This window comes from Argentina silus (genome assembly GCF_951799395.1).
Source record: "Argentina silus genome assembly, chromosome: 6".
Lineage (NCBI taxonomy): Eukaryota > Metazoa > Chordata > Actinopteri > Argentiniformes > Argentinidae > Argentina > Argentina silus.
This window is the reverse complement of record NC_139660.1, coordinates 13,776,453-13,802,361: the sequence shown is the minus strand read 5'-3', so window position 1 is coordinate 13,802,361 and position 25,909 is coordinate 13,776,453. Positions and strand designations below refer to the sequence as shown.

At 44.4% G+C, this 25,909-nt stretch overlaps 1 protein-coding gene across 1 annotated transcript in view; it reads right to left on the bottom strand.

Annotated features, from left to right (window-relative positions):
* The window catches only part of ptprsa (protein tyrosine phosphatase receptor type Sa), a 140,193-nt gene that overhangs the window by 95,690 nt on the left and 18,594 nt on the right, over nt 1-25,909 (bottom strand). The window contains exons 2-4 of the mRNA XM_083672439.1: nt 11,128-11,315; nt 1,428-1,573; nt 189-330 (exon numbers count right to left, since the gene is read on the bottom strand). Of these exons, the coding sequence (XP_083528565.1) occupies nt 189-330; nt 1,428-1,573; nt 11,128-11,224 (385 nt within the window). The 5' untranslated portion in view covers nt 11,225-11,315. The remainder of the gene's footprint in view (nt 1-188; nt 331-1,427; nt 1,574-11,127; nt 11,316-25,909) is intronic.

Here is a 25,909-nt window from a genome sequence, read left to right as displayed (position 1 = left end):
GTGTCTCATACACCTAATTCATGAATCAACATCAAGGCTTCTCAGATCAGTGTGGCTAAAAGAAGACAGACGATGGGATAGGATTCTGTTGAACAGGATTGCTTCTGGAAGCTAACGATGGAGACACATGGACCCGGTGCAGTGATGACCAGTGAACTCATCACTATGTGCAGGGGGGCAGGGCTCACCTCTGATGATGGACAGCTTGGCGTTGACATTGACCTCGCCCTCACTGTTCTCAGCCACACACTCGTAGATGTTCTCGTCTCGCGGTGCTCTTAGGGGCTGGATCCGAAGCACCGCCCCAGCGCCCTCGTCAAACTCTATGGTCTGTGTAAGAATGGGAAAGGATCATGTTAGAGCTAGATGTTTTCCCTACCCACTTTTTATGTTATATCCGACTTGGATAATTTAAGTTAAGTTACTAATAAAGGACTCTGTGTTGTGAACAGTTAAAATAATCAAAACATTCAATGCCATCAAGGTCATCTTTAGAATGTATGACCCTGAATCTCATAGTCTTAAAATGTGCTATCACACAAAAAAAAACAGATCACACAGGTGGACTGTAGTTGACAGAGAAATGCAGGATTTTGGAAGCCAGCAGTGCCATATTGTGTTTTTACTAGGCTGAAACGCTAATGAGAAAAAGCACTGTGTAAGTGCACATGGAGATCAATATCAAAGCAAAAGCTGGAGGGGGAATGAAATAATTTTGAACCCCTTATTTTGTGAAATTACTTTTAAATGCAGGAAAGAATGATCATTTCATCCATAGTTGAATACGGCATACCTCAGGGCTTATTTATATTTGTTCTTATCATGTAGCAGAGTAGAATGCAAAATAGCTAGTATAGTTAATTTGTCCTCCAATATTCCTTTAATTTTTTTTGCCTTCCCTCGTGCCAGGGTGCAGTCTTCCCAGTGTGCTGCCAGTGTTGTTAACACAAGTGCATTTTAATTAAGGAACACTGAGCATCAATCAAGACTTTAAAGCTGCCATCTGGGCTTATGCAGAGAGAAAACAACGAACAAACATCATAAATAACTCAAAGTATGGAAAATAAACGCCGCTAGCACTGACTATCCCATTCAGCTAGCCGTTCAAGTGCAAAAGGACAAGTGGCTATGCAGTGTTCTATGCAAAGTCACAGTGGCGTTTAGTATTGATTAATTGTTAAATTGTGTTCATTGTGGTTTAGTTGGTAAACTTGTCATTTAAAGGTGGATGGTGGATTCTAAAGGTGGATTCTTCCTACTGAAGAATTAAGAGGTACATTAGCTTCTGAGCTAACCCTGGTGAAACCTACAAGTGATATGTTCACCTCCAATATATGAATGCATAGACATGGTGGGGATATTCATGATTCCATACTTCCTCCACACCTGTTGGGGGCTGCAGAGGGTTATACGGTCATGTGTCTCACCTCAATACGCTGAGAGTTGACCTTCTTCCCTTTCTTGTTCCAGCTCACCCGGGGCTTGGGGTCTCCTGTCGCCTGACACACGAAGGAAACCACACCACCTGACACACCGATCTGGTCAACTGGAACTTTAGTAAACCGAGGTGGTGCTGGAAAGAGACAGAGAGAGATACAGAATGAGAAAGAGGGGGAAAGGAAAGGACATTATAACAGAGATGCAACAGCAAGCTGTGGAGCTAACCTAATTCATTAGATCCCAGTCGTAGCTGCAAATGAAGGTAGTTATAATTCACAAAGTAAAAACACGCATACATGCAAGCATACATGCAAGCATGCACACACACACTCATTGGTCAGAGAAGAAATGGGGCTCGAGTGGGATTTGGAATTCCTTTGCTGTATAATGGCGGGACACTCCCACTGCTGCAGAGGAAGCCTGTGGACTGCAGCGAGAAAGAGAGAGTGAGCGGAATGGGCTTGTATGAACCAGGGAAGTGGCCATGTATCAACACGGAGGTAATTATACTACAGACAATTCGCACCCTGACACGCTGACGCCAACATGAATAATTTAATGGAGCAATGAATAATAAAGCGCCTCAGCCTCTGTCTTGATTTTATGCCCCCCATGTAACCCCCCCCCCCCCCCTTTTTATCCCCCCATGTAACCCCCCCCCCCCCCGCATCCAAAACCCACACACGTCCCTCACACAGACGCACACAAACTGCCATCAGAGAGAAAGGCTGGAGTAGGAGCACGATGACAAACAACCATGCCAGGAAAGGCTGCATGGTTTGGCATGCACTGGGCATTTCAAACGTGTGTGAAGCGCTAGGCAGAAGCAGAAGTGGGAGAACCTGGCTGTTCTGTATTACAAAGCTTTTTCAAAAGGTTTAAGGATACATTTCATGACCTTGATGAATTATGTACTTTAAATATCGACTCAAATGTAAAAACCTTGGCTCTCTCCATACACCACACTTACTTTGCGATGGTGATGCTTTTTAGCCTGCCTTTTAATGCGTGGGGGGTCGTTCTCAACACAACAAGCGGAGGAGATGTGGGTCTCTTGGGGAACTTATTATATCCAAAGCACACAGATATGAGGGGATGATCAAACGACCAGTAGTAGATCAGATTAATAATTAACAGGCCGTGGGCATGCCCCACTCTCTGGGCACCGATAAACACACATGAAGGAAAGTTACTGCATTTTATTAGGGACAAGAAGGGGGGGGGGGGGGGGGTTGAGAGAGAAAGAGAGAGAAAGAGGGAGAGAAAGTGCCTGTGGGTAGTCGAAGAGTTGCACAGAAAGTTCATTTTACCCCTAAAAAATCTTCTGATGCAAACACACACACACACACACACACACACACACACACACACACACACACACACACACACACACACACACACACGCACACTCATACTACATGTCCGCACTCACATCACACACGTGTACATGATTCAGAGAAGTCCCTTTGACGCAGAGCATCAAATGTGAGCACATCTGTCTTTGATCCTACATAGCTCAAATAGCTGTGGGGCAACAGACCCCTCTTGGGGTTTACTATTCCCAGCTATGAGAGCCTGGCCAACGTGTCCTACGTGATGTTAGCTGCAGCTCCACAACAAACAAGACAAATGATGCGATGAAAAGAGGCTTCAACCAAGAACAGCCTGGACTGATGACCTGTGGCAGGAAGCCAATGAAGCACAGAGGAAATTCCAACAAGCACCATCTTTTACTGATATCAATGAGGAGGACGAGATAAGATAGAATTTCTCCTTTAAAAAAGCCGCGGAGGTCACCTTTTCTAGCCACCTTTCATGTCAGACAAATTGATCCTCAAGCTATACCTAGTCAATTGAAAAGATATTGACTGAGGAATCTTACTAGATCTCATATCCCCTTTTTCTATCTCCACGATCACATCCACTACAGGACATATCCAAAGGTATGTGGCCTGGAGCTGCATCTATTATTGTACTGCTCCTCTGCGCTTGCCTTCTCTCTAAACAGTGTGACCCTCTATGTTCTATGATGAGCTAGAAGGTGCTAGAAGATTTACATGGGCTAGCTGTGGCTGTAGCTCTGTGGAGAACGACAGGCTCCGATTGGTTTCCCTGCCCCGCTGCACATTTGACCAGGTCAGGTCACTCTAACAGCAAGCTCAGGGGATGAGCGCACCAGCCTGCTCAGCAAGTCAATAGCAGCCTGTTGGTCTGAAATGGAGGGAGCTCTCTCCAGCTCTACCCAGGTACTGAGAGAGAGAGAGAGAGAGAGCGAGAGAGAGAGAAAGAGAGCTAAAGAGTAAAGGCAGCTAAGCCCTCTGTGTCCAATGAGTAACTTGTGCAACCATGAACATCTAACACAACTCACACGTCATTCCTGGCCTCAGGCAGTGTTTTATACCCAGCAGAGGATCTGACAGACGGTTTGCCATTAAGGGAAGGCAAGAGCAGTGTGTGTGTGTGAGTGTGTGTGTGTGTGTGTGTGTGTGTGTGTATCATTTGGACTTTACAGCTATGCATGAATAATTAAGTAATTGCATGATAAAAAATATAGTTTAAATAAACAGCTTTCTCATTTCACCACGATGAGCAACATCACAATTTAGGTGCTTTAGGTCAAAATCAGTGGGTCATTAGAATATGTCCTCTAGGCCATGAAAACTCCATGATTCTAAACTGAAGTAACGAGTTCCACTTGTTTTCCATATGATGTGTTACTGATGACCACTACTAGGACTTTTGCCACTGTTGTCCATTCCACCGCAGATGACATCTAGAGGACAGAATCCCTGTAGCCCAGCTGTCCAGTCCCTCAATATCTCCCTCTATCCTGGCCCTCTTTAAAATAGAAAAACGTACAGCTTTATACAGATAAGCACACAACAAGACCCAGTTTATCTGCCAAGCTGGAGATGAGGCTGGGTGGAAATAACCTGTGATGGGGAGTGAGCTATCTTCACAGGGACATAGAATAGAGCATTACTGAGCAAACAGCACGGCTAGCGGGGGAAGGCTAACCCATACTGTGTAAGCAGGCACTTGTTTTGCTAATGTAGCATCCCCCTATTGACGAGTAGCTCTGCTCAACTAGATAAGAGAAATGACACTGGTTCTTTCATATATCCTGTCTCTGTATGGGTGTGTGTCAACTCCATTTGCAGTACCTTCACATCGTCACTTAGTAGGGAAAATTGTGCGCCAGTTAGGTTCATTATTATGACTAATACTGTAATCGATGAAAAGATTTTAGAGCATAAACAGGGCCCATTATGATGGGTATTAGGAAAGTGGAGGACAAAATTACACCTCATCAACCCATTCGATGATTTGAGAAGGGTGATGAGAAAAAAGCCCACTTGTCATCCATCTTGTTGAAAATAGACTCTTTTCATAGCTGATAAAGGCTTATTGTGGGGTAAAAGGAACATTGGACCAATTATGGAGGTGTTACTCACAACCTTATGTTGGCTTCCACTTTCGGACCTCACAGGGCAATTACAGTGAAGGGAATATGGAGGGAATATTATATAGGAGAAATGTGGTAAAGTACGGTTATTTGAGAAAAGTGGCTGACTTAAGGGCCACTTCTGCTTTTTTTTATTATTTATAACCCATAACATACAGTACTGTCAATTCCTGATAAATGCTTGACAGTGTGTACTAAACCTGAGCCTGCAGTTACCTGGTGAATATAAAGTAATATAATTGAACTGGGCCTGGAAAACGGGCACTTCAACAGAGTTTGTACCTATTAGCAGTCGACTGTGCTACAAATGGATGTAGACCCTTGTTTGTATGCATGTTCTGACATGACACAATCCTTACAGTTATAAATTGAGTCAGTAATGCATGGGAAAAGCTGCTTTTTAAAGGAGTCAATGCCTAGCCTACTTGAGCAAAGAGAATTGCGGCTCTGTGGTGCATGGCAGGCCCACATCCACATATCCCAGCATGCTAACCACTTGTTATGGCCCCCTGTCTGGCAGAGCTGGGTCTGGCTTAACACTCCCCCACCCTCAACACCCCTCAGGCCTCAACAACCAAGCCCCATCAATCAGGACCCAATTCTCACAAGCTGCCAAGGCAAGAGGCATCGCTATGGAAACCAGCCTCCGTCTCTTCCCTCTCATGCTCTTTCTTGTCTTGGCTTTTCTGTCTTTCACACACTCTCGCTCCTGACTAAGTCTAATCGACTTCTGTGAAGACTTGAACTAGGAAAGAAAGAGAGAGAGAATCCAATAAGGTCTCAATTGGAGGAGCATGAATGCATGGGTAAAAGGATGGCTGTTGGTTGGAAGTTGGTCCTCTAGGGGGGAAATTGTTTATGAGATTCCCGCTTGCTCTGGTTCCTACTGCGAGCACATCAGCGCTGTAAACTGTCATGCAAACCACTCGTGTGGCAGATTGATGTAGAGGATGCTCTCCATGCTAGTGATGCTGGAAAAATATATGGCTTTTCATGATTAACCAGGGGTTAAATTGCCATACACTGTCAATCATTGACTCCAGTGGTCCAATGTTAGATCTCTGCACTTAACAGAGAAAGAAGCTTCCATGGATTTAGGTCGATAAACAATTGGCAGTCCATGACAATCCTACATGTAGTTGGGTTCCAGGGGGCTAATTTGCCCATTTTACCACCCAATGTAATCCTTACCTTGTCTGTGAAGATCTAACGAGTTAATGAAACAATTGCTTTTTCAATTAAGGCAGTTAAAGAGAGGTTAATTGGGATTTGCTCTCGGGGGTAGGCGGTAGACAGAGTCATCTTGGATGCAGTATTTCATAAACCGAGCATCCTGATTGAATTGTCAAACCAGACATCAGAGTGGGCCATCTCATCCCAGTCCAACTAAGCCTGGGGCGGATCTACGGAGACTCACAAGGCCCACATTATACGGTTGCTGTTCCTGCAAGATAATATTGCGCCTTTTATTCATGTCTTTCTCTTTTTCTCTTTTTTTTAGTACCATAGTGCGGATCTGTACTGTCAACACTGCAAACGAGCTTGGACAGTGCAAACTGTAGCAGGATGTGGGAAGCCAATGTGAATTCTGGAGTGCTAATGCCTAGTGGTCAAACTTCCTCCAAAACCACAACTGTCAAAGAAGCTGAATTCTAAAGTGGCCCCGGGCTCATAATAGCTCCAAATTGGTCCCATTGAAACCATTGTTTCAGGGAAAAGGTTGTAAAAAAATAAAAAAGTAAGTATACCTTAACCCCTTGAAAATAAATCAGTTCAATTCCAGGGAGGCAGCTGGTGAAATTAAGTTTAAGTGCAGAGCCAATTTCAAAATGGCTGAGCATTGTGAGGAGTTAGCGAAATGGGTACAATTTTGTGCCATTCAGAGTCTCTTCAGGCAGTTGACACTTGTTGACTCCCCAAATGAAAAGGGCACTTGCAGTTTTTAGGAGCTGTACATGGTTCCGGGCCAAATCTTAGGTAGATAAATGGAGACAACCACAAAATGGGTGAGGGAGAAAAGGGATAAAAAATCGTCTTCCCACTGACGAATACCTTAAGATGGTGGAAAGGAAGAAGATACAAACACAATACCGTAACATTTTAGTCCTTATCTGAATAATGCTGTGGTCAAGAATAAATAGATATTTTTTCTGCCAAAAATCACAGGATTCAAAACCTTTGAAGATGTAAACTTCGAAAAGGGGGCTCATCAAAGCGTTCAACACATTACAATTTCAAAGGACACCTTGCTGGTGTAGTGAATTCATTTCTCTTGGAAAACAGCAAGGGAGAGCGCCTTTCACACACTTCAATCACCTGTATTGTTCTGTCAAACTCAACTCACACAACATTCACTCAAACTACTGGACCAAATACACCCACACCCACCCCTACCCTCTCCCTTCTAAAAGAAAGACCAAGCACAAAGTCAAACAAAGCGTCAAAGCTTATAAAGCAAAGCAGTGGAATATAGTTTCACCTTTTCTGTTGACAAATACTGAGCAATACATCATACCAGTACATGAAAAACAAACAAAATGGACAAAATGGAGGGTGGATAGTTGAGGAATAGTGGAATCTGGCTTGTGGAACTCGTAGCATATCCGCATCTTTCTCAGTCTATTTGCTGTCTTATTCAATCTTTTGAAATCATTACACTAAAAGTAGAATAAACCCTGGTACAAATGCTGTTCTTTGACCTGAAATCAAACAGACATTCTCATGTACTGTTCCAGTGAACCATTTGACACTACAAAGAGTGTAAATATAGGCTGGAGAGCAGGGCAGGCTGGTGGAAGTAGAATTTGGAGGACGGGCTCATTGTAATGCCTGGAATGGAATTTGGAATGGTATCAAGCGATCTGTTGGTGATTGGAGGAACTACAACTCTGGACACACTCTAAGGGGCAAAACCAGCACGTTTCTATCAAACCAACTAGACATGGCTACAAGTACGTTGAGGGGTAAAGGAGTAACTACTAAGGTTAGTGCCCTCTAATGTCTAAGGCAGCTGTGTGAATGGTAAAACGACAAACCTGAAATCATATTGATGATGTTGATATTGGAGTAAAGCATAAGGCTGTTCATTCTATGGCATGTGACACCAGAAGGAACATGAGAATGTATTCAACTGAATGAATTTGACAGCAGTGGTCTAATTAATCATTTGATTATTGGTGGTGGATTGAGAGAGGGGTAAGACAGGGAGTACAGTAAGAGAGAGTGAGGAGAGAGGGAGAGAGAGAGAGAAAGAGAGAGAGAGAGTCAATTACAATTAGGGGAGCTAGCCAGGACATAGGCAGGCAGGACAGCGCCTCTTAAGGAGATTGCATGGAGGATTGGGGGCGGGGGGGCTATATAAATAACCCCACAAATAAACATTGCAGCATTCCTTTGTCCTTGCTTGTGCAAGAAACGCCTTGTTCTATTCCTTAATGCAAAAAAAAACTAAAACCACAGTGGTGGCAGCAGTGGTAATAGAGAAGTAACATTGGGCTCTTGCCCTATGTTTATAGTATAGTAAGTATACTATAGACGTACATTCCAAGAACATAAACATTTGGGTAGAGAGGGACTAATTTATTCCTAAATATCATTGGGGGTGTAGGCCAGACCCTGGTTGAAAATGTTGTCTTTTTTATGGGCGGTGAAGAAACTGCAGGAAAACAAATAGGATTTTTCAAGCTAGTGTTTGTTGAGGCTATTCTGGGTGCTGTTGTTGCCGCTTGTGTTGTCTGGCGGTTGGAGGTTTTTTGGAGGCAGACGGGAGGATAATGGCGGCCCTGGGTGCTGTGGTCAGACACACAGACACACCCTGGCTGGATGGGCCTTGAAATAGTGTGTGTGTATGTGTGTGTGTGTTTGTGTGCTGCGTGCATGGTGAAATTGAGAACTGTGGCAATAAGGACAACAAATGTTGGCCTCTGTAAGGAGAAATTGAGTAGCCCCATAGGCACTTGCTATCTTACCCACAAGGAGGGATATATATATATGAGGAAAGCACACACACACACACACACACACACACACACACACACACACACTGAGGTGTGAACTGAGGTGAACTGCTACAAGCAGCTTTTGATTGGTCAATCTCCTAAGAATGACCCTTGATTTTAAAAAGTGACCCTCAATTCTACCCATCTCCTCAAGAACACAGCCTATCCTGAAAACGAGAGGTTGCTATTCTCCATAAACAATAGGATTGTAACACACACACACACACACACACACACACACACACACACACACACACACACACACAATATACAGGGATACAAACCAAGGGAAAGCTTTATTACCGCAGGGTAGCTAGATTTATTCAACACCCTTTTTTCCCTTTTTGATTAAAAATGTCTCCTCCTCGTTATGATTTATGAGAGTGAAAGGAGGAGGGAGGGTGAGTGAGAGAGAGATGGAGATAGAAAGAAGGAAAGGGAGGGGGAGAATTACATCATGCTTTTAGCAAAGGCCCTCTCTAACGAGGTGACATCCACTTACTCTGTGTGTGTGTGTGTGTGTGTGTGTGTGTGTGTGTGTGTGAAGAGAGGTGTTGATGGAGGGAGAGGAGAGTGTGTGTGTGTGTGTGTGTGTGTGTGTGTGTGTGTGTGTAATATAGAGATAGAAAAAGAGGAGTAAAATGCCCCCTTTGTCCCCTCATGATCATGTGAGAGCGAATATAATTGGACGACTGCAGTTCTGGCCCGCGCGCGTGTGTGTGTGCATGTGCATGTGTGTGCGTGCGTGCGTGTGCATGTGCATGTGTGTGTGTATGCGCACATAAAGCCGACAGGTGCATGGAATCAAAAAGAGTGGGACAAGAGGGTGGAAAGAGGAGACAGAGAGAGAGAGGGGGAGAGGGTGAATGGCAGACAGAGAGTCTAAACGAGGCAGGGGGGAGATAAACACAAGCAGACGCAACAGAAAACAACAGAAAACAGAGAGCTCTGTCAATCAGAGGCAGAGGAGCGCCGGCTGGAGCCAATCCGAACTAGCAATTAGAGCTGAGAGAGGCATAGAGCTTGACTGTGTGGGCTATATTTTCTTGTAAAATCCAGTTTTAGTGCAAACACGGGCACCGGCGGTGGTGCTTAGGGGTGTGTCTGAAATATTAGTGCCAGATTTCCTTCAGTGCACATGATGGCACTTGACCTGCTTATTGTCATGAACACACATCTATTTACAGCTACTCCACCTACATGAGTAAAAGTGAGACAGCAAATTGCCAATATGCCTGCGTTGACCCTGTGTATGTATGTGTGTGTGTGTGTGTGTGTGTGTGTGCGCGCGTACGCGCGTGCTGTGTGTGTGTGTTACCTGCTGGCCTGTTTTAAACAAAGGCCCCATAGGTTAGGGAAAGGGAGAATCTTTCAGTGAAGCAAGTCGGAGGCAGCTGGGGGAGAGCAGAAATAAGAAAGAGAGTGACAAAAAGAGCTATCATATCCACAGGCTGAACCAGAAAAAGGATTGGCATATACTGACAGATAGAGAGAGAGAGAGAGAGGGAGAGAGGTGGGTGGGGGGACAGGAGGAATTGTTGAATGTCTGCTACTGCTGTTTAAACTGCAGATAGTAAACCGAGCTAATGAAAGTAAAAAGAGGGGGAGAGGAGGAGGAGAGAGAGGAGGGAGGGTTTAGTCATTACAGAGGCAATGGGAGATAAAGGTGGGGGCAGATAGATGAGGACTGATTTAAGTCGAGGGGAGAGATAGACCACAGACTCTTGTGAGCAACCCTTCTTCCTCCTTGAAACAGGAAACAACACTCTCTCTCTCTCTCTCTGTCTTGAGCAGGCCCTCTCAGCCGTACATGGACTCGACTGGATTTAGAAACTCTGAACCGCAGGAAAGCCTCTCCTAGTTCTTCCCCCAATCCTTCTGTCTTTTATTTATCTCCCCTCTCCTTTGTTTTGTTTTCCTAATGCGTCTCTAAACCCATCTTAGGGGAGAAATGGTGCAGAACAAATCCCAACCGGGAGCGTCGGGATAAGCGGCTCGACGTTCCCAATTGGTAGTATGAGGAGAGACGGGACGATAAGCAGATAGACAAAACCGATCCTATATGTATATAGGTTTATGTAAATCCCAAATTTAGACAAAACAAGGCCACAACATAATTATACATATTGAACAACACAAAATGAAACACATATAAACAAAACACATCAAATAACACACTGAACCAGTTGGGTATGTATGTAAAGTAAATGTACGGGTACTTACATATGGCATGTGAGCTGGTGAGCAACAGCGAGAACAGCAGAGTGCTGAGGGGCAGCAAGGCTGGCAGAGAGAGGCAGGAGAGACCGCCGGCGGCCATCTTGCTCCAGGGAGGTGACCGTTGACCTGGCTGGAGAGCCGAGGCCCCACGAGTAGGAGACTGGGGTCTTTACACAGGACGGCTTGGCACTCTGCAGGAAAGAGGAGGAGAAAACCATGAGAAAAATGTCATTGTGATGGGTCTTTTAAACCAGAGCATACTCTTCATGTTCTTAAGAAATACTGTTTAAATTCAGGTTTACGTGAAGGCAAAATCAATAGCTCTACTTAGTGCAGTTCACCTTTGTGTGTGGGTAAGTCTCCCTGACATCTCCCATTGCCTGTGTTAGCCAACACAGGGCACATGTATGCACCGTTACAGTTCTCTATGAAGACACACATACAGAGCACCATCTCCCTTCTGTGTCAGAGACAGAGACAGAGAGGAATCTCCCAAACTGTCGCACACTCAGAGTCGCACTGTCTCAACCCCCAACCCCCCTCCATCCCCTCCCCTCCCCACTCGTAATCAACTGCTTTTCACATCTCATAATTAGTTGTGGTTTTATCACTGGGATCTTGTCATTATTTGCTTATCGGCACATCTTGTAATGATGTAGGTACCCGGTGATATTTCAGGCAGTGTCTCTTTGTTTTAGTCAAATTGCCATTAATCCCTGTGCAAACGCCAGGCCTGGGGACTGGGGCTCTCATTGATATGTCTGTCATGTAGAAGTGTCACAGCAGAGTTACACACACTTTAATTAAAAAGAGGAGGAATAAAGAGAACAGAGAGAGAAAGAAAATCCATGACATGAATAAAAAGAGCCTGAATTCACACCTGCTTTGGTTCATTTTCTCTGTGGTTGAGATACCAATACATCCATGGTTGCTACTGTACTGTAGGTTGACACATCATAGTGTCACTATTCACACAAACATTCACAGTGAACTTTTACATACAACTTTTGCCTTGAGCGAGACGAGCCGAAGCCACAGCTCAAAGTGTAACTGAGCACCTCAGACGCCACGCCACACCACTCGCCATCTTCCCCCGTGTATCTCCAAGGCCCATCTCTCAGCCACCCTCCCACCCCCACCCCACCGATACGCGGAAAAGGGAAAAGTAAGACACACCACTTAACTCAACAATAGGCCTTTTGTGGGCTCTTCATAGCATAGACTGAGGGCCTTTCAAGGCCTGAGCTCATTGCTCAACACAATAGGATACACACACACGGCGTAGGCTCATGGCGCTCTCCTGACATGTTTTGATTATTTCCTTTCTGGAGGGCAGGTGATGTCATTTGGAGAGCAGAATGAGGAGAGAGCGAGATATGTGTTTATATATATATATATGTCTATATCTATATCTATGTCTATATCTATATCTATATCTCTATATATATATATATATATATATATATATATATATATATATATATATATATAGAGAGAGAGAGAGAGAGAGAGAGACACACACACAGAGAGACAGACAGAGAGAGAGAATGAAGAGCCAAGGGGGAGGTTTGCCCAGCGACTCCCCATGTTGTCCTGGGTGTACACTGGGGGAATCTCAGCATACGTCTGGATCTCTCCTACAGGAGGCCGCGGCATGGCTGTGTGATGTCCACAGGAAGTTGACATTGTATGGGGTTATGATTTATAGCTCTACCCCTGGGCTGGCTTTCTGCAAACCTCCAGACGGTTAGCTAGGTCTATTGTTGTGGAGAGAGACCATCACCTGAACAGTCTGACCACACACATGTTCCTCACAAAAAAGCGTAGCTAGACTAAAAAGCCTATAACTAAATATAGACTATAGCTACAACACCTCAAAGGCCATACCTAGAATACAATAATCTAATGCATAATCTAAACATAGATAATAGGTCTACCTTCATCAAGTCTATACTACAGCAAAATACAAAGACTGCCCAGGTCTGTCACCCGAGCAGTCCCACAGTCATGTGGTTGGAGAAGCAATAAAGCATTAGCTACATCACTTCTCTGGTATTATCACCTCTTTGGTGAACCATGGGCTCTGCTAAAAGCAACCATAGCTTTCCCCCTTGAGATAAGGAGAGGAGGAGGAGAAGGGGGGGATGAACGGTGCTTTGCATTCAGGTGATGCCCCTTGCACAGAGGCGGATCGATTGATAAAAACTCTCTGCTCACTCACCACTAACAGATTCATCAGCCCAGGTTGAGAGGAAACCGCTAATTGCTAACACTCATGTTTCATAAATTTTCTTTGTCCTTGGATAGCACCAAAGAGAGTTTTTGTAGTGTGAGAGTGCCAATCAGCAACACAATTCACAAGTTTGTCTTGTGCTTATGTGAACTTATTTTTAAAAAAGAAGAGGTAATTGCTGGCATATTTAAAAAAAAGTAGGCCACTGAGTATGACATAAGCTAACAAGCTAATTGCTAGTAACATGAGTGCTTATAGCCAAACCCTGACTTTTCCTGTCCTAAGATATCCCAATATTTTCCCTGGCTACGCTGTAAATCATGGATCTACGAGTATAAATGGCATGCCTTCAAAGACAGAGGGAGATGGTGGTATTTTCAGCCACCATTGGCGCGATGCAAAATGCAAGAGAGCGTCCTCCTTGCATTAATTATTAAGCCATGCAACCCGTGCAGAAGGATCTTGCCCCTGTTTTTAACTTTTTGGAGTCCATAATATAACATCAACAACTCCTACTGTACCTAACTCCACATAAACACACACACACACACACACACACACACACACACGCACACACACACTTCTCAGGCATGTTTCAGGCAAAATTGGCATTTTTCTACATTGGCCCAGCTTCTCTATACTTCCTCCCAGTCTCCATCCCTTATCCTTTGAGCCGGAATGGTGGAGTTGCTGATGAATTATCGTCAGTAGTAATCAGGGATGCTCTCTAAGACACAGTCAGGCTCTTAATCCAGCACACTTCCTGTGCATTATTGATGCTAACACGTTTGATTCTGGGGCCTGAGAGGAAAGGGGAGGGGGTCGGGGCAAAAGCTCAATGAAGATATGCACACGCACACTTCCACACACGCACACTTCCACTTCCGCATGCACGTGCACGCACGCACGCACACACCCTGGAGATATGTGAAATTACAATAATGAGAAAAAACAGCACCTCTTCATCTGAGGGGCCAGAAAAACATGTCTTTCCCAGATGAGCTGCAGCAGAGCCTGCATCAGGTACCACCGGCATAGCCATGACTACTGATAACCAACTCACTTGGAGATCAAAGGACTACTTTTGATGTCTAGCCATTAAAAAGGGCCCTTTTTGGCTTGAATAAAGTTCACTGTTGAAGCTAGTTTAAAGATTCTGCAACATTTTGTTCCACCGCATCCATATCAGCACAATCCCTTGCGCAACAGGATGCTGGTAGAGCCGGGGACTGGTTCAAAGCCTTTGCTGCTGCCGCCACTGCTGATTATGAAATGCACTGCATAGGCCTGTTTATCCTCCAGGGAGAGCAGTCAAATTTGAGACAGGGGACCAGGGTGTAAAGTGGTGTGTGTGTGTGTGTGTGTGTGTGTGTGTGTGTGTGTGTGTGTGTGTGTGTGTGTATGTGTGTGTGTGTGTGTGTGTGTGTGTGTGTGCGTGTGTGTGTGCGTGTGTGTGCGTGTGTGTTTGCATTTAAGAGAGAAAGAGATGGTTTTATGTGTGCAGTGTGTGTATGCGTATGTCTGCATATGTATATGTATGTGTCGTGCAATCACAGTCGCCTGCAGAGGACCAACAGGAAGAGCAGACAGGGGAAAGGAGAGGGGGCAGAGCGAGGGAGAATTGGGTAACATGGAGGGTGGCGTGTGTTCACTTGAGCAGAAGATCGGCTTGCCAGGATGGGAACTCTGAGAGCCTCTGAGATGGGTCAACATCAGCAACTCTGAGGAGGCTGTGTCTACACAGTGGAGAGCAAAATTAAGGTCTGTGTGTGTGTGTGTGTGTGTGTGTGTGTGTGTGTGTGTGCGTGCGTGCGTGCGTGCGTGCGTGTGTGTGTGTGTGTGACGAGCCATTGCTACAGTAGATTCAGCTACAAGCTACAATGCAATGGACCTGAGACAACTCCTAAATGGGGAGACAGAGTGATAAATATCCACTCTGCTTGACTGCCACAGGTCTACAGACAAAATTGCAGAAACAATACATTGTGCTTCAACTACTTTGAGATAAATCACTTGGCGCTAACCGCTAAGCACTAGCACTTTGTCCTCTGTTCCCTCTCACTCTTACTCTTTCAAAACAAACATGAGCCTCCTGGATAGATAGACAATACTAATGATTGTACTTTGCCAGAGAAAGGGACAATAACCATTAACTGAAGTGATGCAAACGAATGTATGCTAATGATGTATGAACATATCCCCTGTTATTTGTTCTAAATGGAACATTATGGTGTGACAAGGCCACTAACAACTCAATATATAGTTCTGAGCTAATCAACACACAATATTCAATTCTTAACTTGAATTCCAAGGCATTTTCATTCCAAAACTCAAGAACGCTAGGTTTAACAACAAAAACAACTACCTATAACTGTCTCATTTGTCTCTTCTATTAGTCATTGAAAGTAGATAATGCTACTTTCCTTTCATCATGACATGACATTTTCTATTCCCTGTGTAGACACAAATTACTTTATTCAGCAAGTGTAACAAAACACTCCTTTTTAACAGCCTTCCTTAAAATCAAGTGTCTGCTCATCGCTGTTTATCTTAACGATGAAAAGGCCTCGTAAAAGAGGGCCCTCAGCCGCTCACTCCGAATATCAGTTCCTTTCACGGATCAAGCTCTATGCGTCACTGCTTTGTCGCTGGCATTTACCTACAAGAGTTAAGAAGAGCCTTTATTTGATTCATGTATCAAGGACACAAACAGGCTTATTCACAGCAACAACTGTGTATTTGTGTGTGTGTGTCTACACATATGGAAAAGATTTATAAAAGTCTATAGGAAACATACTGTATATGTTGTACAAGTAATGCATAGGGTATAAAAAATTCATGGTAGATTCTAGTCATGTCTGACATATGAACGAGACATGCATTGAGCAATTGTTTTGTTTGTGAAAATGCAATAAGATTCCTATATGTTGCATATGTTACACACACACACACACACACACACACACACACACACACACACACACACACACACACACACACACACACACACACAAATTCAGATAACAGATAACAACCCATGCAACATGTCTGAAAAAGAGAACTTCCGAGTAGCTAATTCCAAAATTCAGAATAAATCCTAACCCTAATCTGAAAACACAAAACAAAGATGAAATCTGTGAAGCTGCAATCCAAATTAGTTTGCAAATCCATTCGTCTTTCAAATGTTTATTGAAGTTTCTCAGAGAAGATTTTGGTATATAATTTAAACAATGCTAACTTGGAACACTGTCTATTGGAGAGGACACTGCTAACTGTGCTGCAGTTAGGAAAGTATAAAACATCATATAGGAGAGGATGTCATTACTGGCCTATGAGGACAACTCAGGGTAAGATGATATTTCACCTAAACATGAAAATACCATCCCTTGAAGCTCAACCAGCCCTGAAATTAGCTAAGGATGATAGTGCTAGATCACCCCCACTTCACCGGAAATACAGGAAATGTGAATACAAAGACAACGTTGTGATATATAGACAATTGTATGAAAAATATGTAGATGAAAACTACAGAATATATATCAAATATGTATGTTAAAACTATATGAAACATAGAGTATATGACGTGATGTATGAAACATACAAGGCTCATTTGAATATTTCCCAGCACTCTCTACTTTTATCATATTTAATATGCATTGTAGCTACAAACTCTAATTAACACATAATTAAGACAGTGATATGCTATAGCAAGGGCAGGGCTAATTTGAATTGTTCCCGGTGACCTTTTTTCTTAATTTACTTAGTTACCATGTTATTGCTGTGGCAACTGATCTTGTCTCCTGTTATTTCATGAAAACCAGTTAATAAAAAATTACACCTGTACTTCTGGTGTGGTGGCTTGCTGAATTTGGGCAAAGTAAGGATATGCAGTACAGATACTTAACCAATGTTCAGAATATTAACTTATTGTCATGATACTTTAGACGGCAAATGTATATCTTATTTGAATAAAATGTAGTGATTGTCATCAATGCTTATATGATTAATTAAAAATACTATCAAATACATTTGACAAGTGTGCATTTTGTTAAGTAGTGGCCTTTGTGAAAAAACATACATTAAAGCCTATCCAGGAAGTATGTTCGTATGCTATTCTAGTAGTTATCTTTGTTGGAATATACACCATACACAAGTCAATTTATCACAATATAAGAGACAATAATATAAGTCACAATATAAGAGACACATACAAATTGAGTATTCACATAAAAAGCCAAACATTTATAAATGTACAATGTTAGCTATATAAGAATCTTACAGAGTTTGTATAAATCTTTCCCATATGGGTGACCATAGATAACCCACCTTTATCTATAAAGCTAGAGTCTATGGCAGACAGACATCTGTTTCAGAGCCAAAAAATGCGAATCCCTATTGATTCCAGGTGTCAAGGCTCCTCTCTCTTTTTTCTACCCCCTCTTTTCATCCCTCTCTCATTACATACTTGCAGCTTTCTCTAGCAGAAAAGGTCTATCCAGCACAGAGTGTACATCTTCAAAGTTAACCCTGAGCAAAACAGGTAAGCACTATACTTACATAAGAAAAAACATACGCTGTGTGTGTGTGTGTGTGGCACAGCTAAAAATATCATCAGCTAGTTCTCTTTCACATATCTGTTTTCCCTGTGTACCCCTCCTGCTCTCTCTCCCCTTCCTCCCTCCCTCCTTCTCACACTAGCATACTTAAGAAGTGTGCTTGCATTGCAGATGTTTAGTAGAGAATGGCATGAATTTGCATGGATCTACAGCACTATTATGCAAATGGATGCGCCTGTGTGTCTTTTCCCTCTGACTCCTTCCTTCTTCCCCCATCTCCAGTATTCTCCATCCTTACACTCCATCCTGTAGTCTAAGAAGGCTCTTATCAGGGAATGAACCCTTAAAGCTCTGCACACCACCGGGCACTTCCAATTTCAGCACACAGGGCAAATAACCAGGACTGGTGAAGAGCAACACGCCATAGCCTTCTACAGAAGCTACATGCCATCTAAGCTATCTGTTTCAGAGCATTGAATTGTCCAAACAATGTAGACCTACATGGGTATCCTTGTGCTGAGCTGTGCTGTAGAGCTCACACAACGGCCATTGAGCAGATATGGATTCTTGGGGTCTGCCACTGATGAAGGTTGTCTGCGTGGGTTGGGGAGTTCCAGCCTCCATGACCTCATTAAGAGGTAGCCAATAGCCTGACCCTGACAACCCCTTCGCTGAGGAGCTTTCCCTGAGCCTTTGCCCCCCCCCCCCCCCCCCCCCACCGATACGAAGCAAGCTTCACTGCTTCCACTTGCCTCGTGTTTGGACACAAAATGGCCGACAGTTGCACTTAGATTATAGGCTCTCACAAGGAGCGTGTGCTCCACCAGATATAACCTGCTTTTTGATAAATCACACTCCCGGGTCTGAAATGGTTTCTCACGTAGAAAGATGTTCAATGAACTGAGAAAGCTAATTGTGAATGTCACAATTGCTGTACCATTCTTGAATATAGTACTTATTTGCTATCCTCTTAAATCTGCCTCTGTGAGGCTGAGCACTATCAATGACATTTCAGAATTGGCACAGCCGACCCTTAAATGTAGCCATTATGACATCCCATTTTGTTTACTACAGGGGGCGCGCTATTTGTCTCAGCCTGACCCTTTGACAGTATGACTGGCAGAGTTGGCAGCCAACAGAGCGAGGCTGTTTTCGCTTTCCCCCGGCCGGCACCCTACAACTATCAACAAAGGTTCAAGGTTCGCAGGCTGCGGGCTGCATCTGACAGCATCACCTGGGTGTCGGAACCAGGAAGGACACATTTATGGATGGGTAGCATAATTACACAACACCACGGAGGGCACGGAAGGTGGGGGAGAGGGGGAACAGTCACATTAGTCCTTGACAAAAGGGGGTGACGTAAATCCGTGGCCCCCCGCCAAGAAAGACAGACAAGCATCTGAGTGACTCAGAGTGATAGCCAGGCTGGATGCCCTTTCAAATTCCAACGGGGAAACTTTTTAGAGGGCAACAGCAGGACAGTTACGGAATATCGGGTAAAAGGCTCACAAGATGGAATAAGGCAGAACGAGGTTATGGTGAATGGACGAGACCGAGGGAAATTGATGTGGGAGAGAAATTGGAAAGCATCTCACACGACTTTTAACACTAAATTGAGAGCATCTCATTAGAATATTCCAAATATGTATCATCAAGATATGTAAATAACTGTGTGTGTGTGTGTGTGTGTGTGTGTGTGTGTGTGTGTGTGTGTGTGTGTGTCTGTGTCTGTGCGTGTGTGTGCTTGTGCTTGTGTGTACAGTATGAGATTGCTCCTTTCAGAGGAGACACAATTGCAGTGCCAGTCACAGTTACTGACAGGACGGTAGCATGGCAGATAAATTAGTATTCCAGCCCGGCACCAGCCTATTTATTTAACGCAAGGTGGAAGCGGGTCCTCAGATGGCAGTGTGTCACTGAGACCAAAGGTACATTTTTGTGTTTATTTCAGTCTTTTAGTCTTGAATTGATAGAGATTCTATGACGACCTATATAACATGACAGCTTTTTTAAAATCCAATATCAAACCTGAAGAAAATAATTCCCTTCAACTCCCTTTCATTTGATCTGAACAGGACCTGAATGGTGCGAGAGAGTGAGACCAAGAGTGAGAGTGAGACGTGCTCGATTGATAAATACTCTCTTTGTCAAGGACATCCATCTCTTCAACTCCTTGTTCAAGGAATTAATTGAAAGTTAATCCTGCTAATTTGCCACCAATTTGGGTCAAATCAGCTGCTGCGCTGAATGAGGGCCTCTCAGTAACCTTGCTGGCAGTAGATATGGTCCTTTTCACAGTGAACAATCTTATTCCATGCAAAAGCAAATGTACATAGCCTACAATGTATATTACCGTAATACAATTATTTTTCTTGTTAGGAAAGGCCAATGGCACACTTTCCATCTACAGGTGGACAATAATATTATATTCTATTTTATTTTCGATGTGATAACAACATGTCATATCACTGTATTTTCTGAGAATTGTATTGTAGAGTAAATTGAGGTGACAACTGAAGGAGGGGCGGAAGGGGGGGTGAGTCTTTAAAGACCTGGGACAGATGGTCAGGTTTGGGTGGTGGCTGTGTGTCAGTCTGTCACCTCCTCTCCTATCCCGGGAAAACAACTGGTCCTGTTTTAAAGCTGTAGTAAAACCCTGAGAAACAAGGCCAAACATAGTGTGTTTCACTCCCTGTCTTGACTTGAAGCAGCTAGTTGAATTGACTAAAAACGCCATGGTAAGCATGATGGTTCACTCTGAAAAAGAACAAAGATTCAAAGACTTTTGCGATTCTAAGGTAAGGTCTCTGACTAATCTATTCTAGTCAGCCTCATGGTCAAGCCTTGCTTAGTGAATAAGTAGTGAGAGTTCTGGACAAGGGATAGATGGTGCAGTCAAAGCTGTAGTCTGTCGTCGCATGACCCAAGTGTGACTTGGCAACACCAGAGAGATGTGAGGGCGTGGGGGTTCGGAGGTGGCGGCATGGCATGATCTCTGTTAATGTATTCCTACATAAGAACAAGAGGAACGATGTGGGGAACACAGAGGCTGTATTGTCCACTATACCCGCCACATCCATTAAGGGCGGTGGTGGCACAGGCCTTCTGGAGGGACAGACACAAGGTTATTGTTGAAGCCAAGGCCACGTGAGTCAAAGCCATGAAGACCAACAGTGTTCCCCGCCTAAACTGTCAGGGTCGGACACTAAAAGCGGTCTCTCTAACACACACACACACACACACACACACACACACACACACACACACACACACACACACACACACACACACACACACACACACACACACACACACACACACACACTCCTTGCTGTGACTCAAAGTCAGAGATCATTCTGCTCTCCACTGAGACCATTCTCCTTCATCAACCCCCCACCCTTCCACTCTCCACCCCAACCCCCAACCTTCAACCTTTAAAGGACCTCGCTTGTTTCTCCTGTCGCCAACTGAGAGGTTTCAAGAGGGTTCAGAGTTGTAGAGGGTCAAGCAGCTGGTAAAGCTCTTTAAGGCTCTTTTTTTACACTACACAGCATTCCTTCACAGCATGGGTCCGCATCCATCCCTGCCTTATTTAAGGGATGTATGTGTGTGTGTGTGTGTGTGTGTGTGTGTGTGTGTGTGTGTGTGTGTGTGTGTGTGTGTGTGTGTGTGTGTGTGTGTGTGTGTGTGTGTGTGTGCGTGTGTGTGCCTGCGTGTGCATGTGTGTGTGTGTGTGTCGCTTGGGGGTTAGAAATAGGTTGTTGTTTTTTTGTGGTAAAACAGAGGAATATTCACAATATTCTCAGTATAGCTAGGGCTGGTATCATCTGTTTCTGTTTTGCCTTGGATATGCATGCTGCTTGTAAAATAGAGATTTCTGAGCCACATAACGTGTGCATAAACGAACAAGCTCTCTCGCTTTACCACTTTGCACATCCATGCTGCACTCAACAGCTTTTGTGCTGCGTGTCAGTACTATATGATGTGAGCTATAATGCACATAGGCAAGGAAGCTTTAGAAAAAGAAAGAGAGAGAGAGAGAGAGAGAGAGAGAGAGAGAGAGAGAGAGAGAGAGAGAGAGCTCTCTCTTCCTCATCTGACACGAGAGTCTGACAAGAGAATCTGACATGTTCACCCAGCCAGGGTGCCCCACACACGCACGCACGCACGCACACACACCCACACACACACACACACACACACACACACACACACACACACACACACACACACACACAGACACAATCTCTTTTTTTTTTTCTCACACATAACCTCATCTCTGCAGCCCAGCGCCCAAAAAGCGCTGGAGGCCCAAATGTGCCAGTGGCCCAGTAATGGTCAAAGTGATGAGGAGCATCGTTGGACGCGGCCAGGTGAGAGAGACAGGGCAGCGCTGGAGGAGCCTCGCTCTCGTCCCTCTCTATCAGACACGCTCAATTGGGCCCCAATGCGCATTCCTGGAATAACCCAGAGAACTCAAAGAGAGGGAGGGAGAGGGGGAGTCAAGAACAGAGGGAACGAAAGAGAGAATGATATGAGAGGGAGAGAAAGAGGGAGTCCAGAAAAAAAGAAAGAGAGAGAGCGCGAAAGAGAGAGAGAGAGAGAGAGAGAGAGAGAGAGAGAGAGAGAGAGAGAGAGAGAGAGAGTAAGATGGGTGTCGTACACATCTCTCCTCTGCCCTCTGTCACTGAGCATAACCACAACCAGGTCAATAAGATGGATCGATGCCTCTGATAGGCTTACAAGTGCAAGGGGGAGGGGAAGAAAGGGGGACGACAGGCACGCACATGTCACTTGCCGGGGGCAAGATAGACTTATTACAGACAGATCCATTTTTCATTACTGTTACCATTGGCCCAGTCAACCATGGGACTCAATACCAGTGCTATTAGCTATCAGTAAATAATACATATAAGAAAAAGTGACGAACAGGTACGACATAGCAATGCACTGTATCTGTGCCTATCTGCATTATGAGAACATCGTTATATCAAAGCTAGCTTGATGAAGCAGAACCTATACAGTATGCAGACCTATGGCAAATAAATATATTCTTTACACAGCATACTTGTTTTAATATTCTGTACAGTTTTTGCGAACAGTTTTTTTTAAACACAGCCTTCTAACCCACTACTGAGGTGGCAACAAAGGTGGCAACAAAATCTATATGTATTCGAGGAGGTGGAAACAGCTTTGCCTTGTCGCCAAGGTGCTAGAAGTGCCTCATAAGACTGCATTAGTGAAGCATATCCTACCTGTCCAGCCCAGCCTAGTTAGTGCTCACTGAGGTCAAACCAAAGTGACTAGGGCTGCTTTAATGGAGGTCACTCAGAGGAGAGAGAGAGAGAGGGGGGGGGGGGGGCTGAATGCTTTAAATTAAAAACCACTCAGGGTGTCTCTGCCTGTTGCTGTAAGACCACCTGGAGCAATAGGGAGAAAGCTTGGTTGTGTGTGTGTGTGTGTGTGTCTATGTGTGTGTGCGTGCGTGTGAGAGTGTGCATGAAAGTGTTCATGCATGCGTGTGTGTGTGTGTGTGTGTGTGTGTGTGTGTTGAACGGTGGGGGATCCAAGAAAAATCACGATTTCAAGCAAGGCTGCAGAGGCCGTCTCTAAATTGCACTTTATTTTGGCACAGTGGTTGACTGCTGGCTTTCTTTCAAAAGGGGCATAAAGGCAGGGGAGGTTTGCCTTTGAGGTGTACGCTGGTTTCAGGCGAAGCTGTTGCCATTACCCATTGTCAGTTTCCCTTTTACTAAAAAGAAAACTCTTTCCAAAACCCCTGGGGCCTGAAATACATGCAGGCCAGGCTCCAAGTCCTAATCACAGCTCTGGGACTGCCTATACTGCCTATCGTACAGTCACGATTCTTAGTGAGAGAGAGAAAGAGGGAGAGATGTAGGGGAGGAGTGAGGGGGAGTGGAGAGGGAGGGAGGGAGAGAGAGAGAGAGAGAGCATTTTTATACCAGCCTAAGACTTATACGACAATTGCTCCAACAGCAGCATAGTCTTTGATTATGAATAATGTTTGATAGTTTTAGCCTCTCCGTTTGAGGGGGTACATTTGTCATATAGCTGTGTGTGTGTGTCTATACAGGGAAACAAATAAGCCTGGTGGTAAGGTGAGTGTGGCCTGCCACTCCAGTGCACCTCAAGCTGTTCAGCTGTCGTCAAGCACACTCAGCAAGATGCAGGCAGCTCCATATGGCCCACACAGCCCTGGCATCTCTGGAGACATTGTGTGTGTGTGTGTGTGTGTGTGTGTGTGTGTGTGTGTGTGTGTGTGTATGTGTGTGTGTGTGTGTGTGTGTGTGTGTGTGTATGTGTGCGTGTGCGTGTGCGCGTGTGCGTGTGTGTGTGTATGTATAGGTGAGGGGAGGAGTTCAGTGAAGACGTCTGGATTTGCGCGCGTGTGTGCTGTGTGTGTTGTGTGTGTGTGAGTGAGTATTATACCAACATGTATGCTGTGTGTATGTGGGTGTGTGTGTTTAAATATGCGTTTGTATGTATGGATGGATGGATGTACATACTGTATGTACATATGTACGTATGTATGTATGTATGTATGTATGTATGTATGTATGTATGGATGGATGGATGTATGGATGTATGCATGTATGCATGTATGTGTGTGTGGGCCTTTGAATGCTGTGTGTCTATGTGTGTACTACACATACACACACCTTGGCAGACGCCAGAGGCCCACAGGTAGTCTGCGGCCGTGACCTCCAGACCCAGTGTATTTGAGGCAGGAGGGGGGTTAAGGGTATTTCCTTACCCCGTGTCAGGCTGTGTCCACTGTAGCGACAGAAGGGGCCATGATAATAAAAGGGGCTGTTGCCAAAAGCAAAGGCACCCCTGCCAAAACTGGCTCTCTGGAATTTTACAGGCCTGCCTATTTCTAGACCGGGGAGCTGTGCCACTGAAACACAGCACACAGCCTCCCAGTCAGAGCTATTTATGTATGTGCAAGAGAGATTGCGATGATTATCATGTATCATTCTGAATGGAGACTTTGTGCCTCAGTCTTACCGGGACAGGCTGTTTTTGAATAGTGGAAGCAGGTTCTCCAGACTTACAGTACTTAATAGAAGTTGCATTCAGTTTAATATACAAATCTATAGTATAACCAGGAACAAGGCCAACATATATGCACGTGCATACACGCGCACGCACGCATGCATGCAAATGCACACACACACACACACACACACACACACACACACACACACACACACACACACACACACACACACACACACACACACACACACACACACACACACACTTCCTAGATACCTAGCACCTAGCAACAGGGAGGTTAGTTTCCTCTAGCAAGTCCCTCAGCAGTCATTCTCTTCCCTCAGGCTATGTCTACCACCTTTTAAAGCCTAGCCTCCAGGGAACCAAATGTAAGAGAGAGGACAGAGAGGAAAGGAGAGTGAGGTAGGGCCTTGCGGGCAAGCAACGACAGCTAATCCCTCCATTCAGTTGAGCCTTACAATATGCGCAAAATGCTTAATGTATTTTATTTTGCGGATTTGGCAAGGTCTTCTTTCTTCCCATTTGTCCTAAAATGGCCACCATAACTGCTTATGATATTTCACATCTAGAATACAGCCAAAACCAAACTTTATACAATGGGAGGGTGCAACACAGTGTGAATGGAATCAGAGTTGTGTAATAATGTGTGAATGAAGGCACAAGAGAGTGTGTGAATGCTATCAATGTCCCCAGAGGGTGGGTAAGGCACCTGGGCAAGGCACCAGGCCAACTTATGGATGAATGAAACATTTTTTTTGAACAACAACAACAACTCCTCACCCGATTCACATACAACCTTCCATTGTCCATAAAGGTAGCGTGATAAACTGTGTGTAATGGGTAATGCATATTGGATAAGTTGAATATGAAGGACAGGAAATTAGAAAAGGCAAAGAGTAGGTGAGAGTGTGAAATAGATGTTAGGAGCTAATGAAGCAACCACTAAATGTTGCTA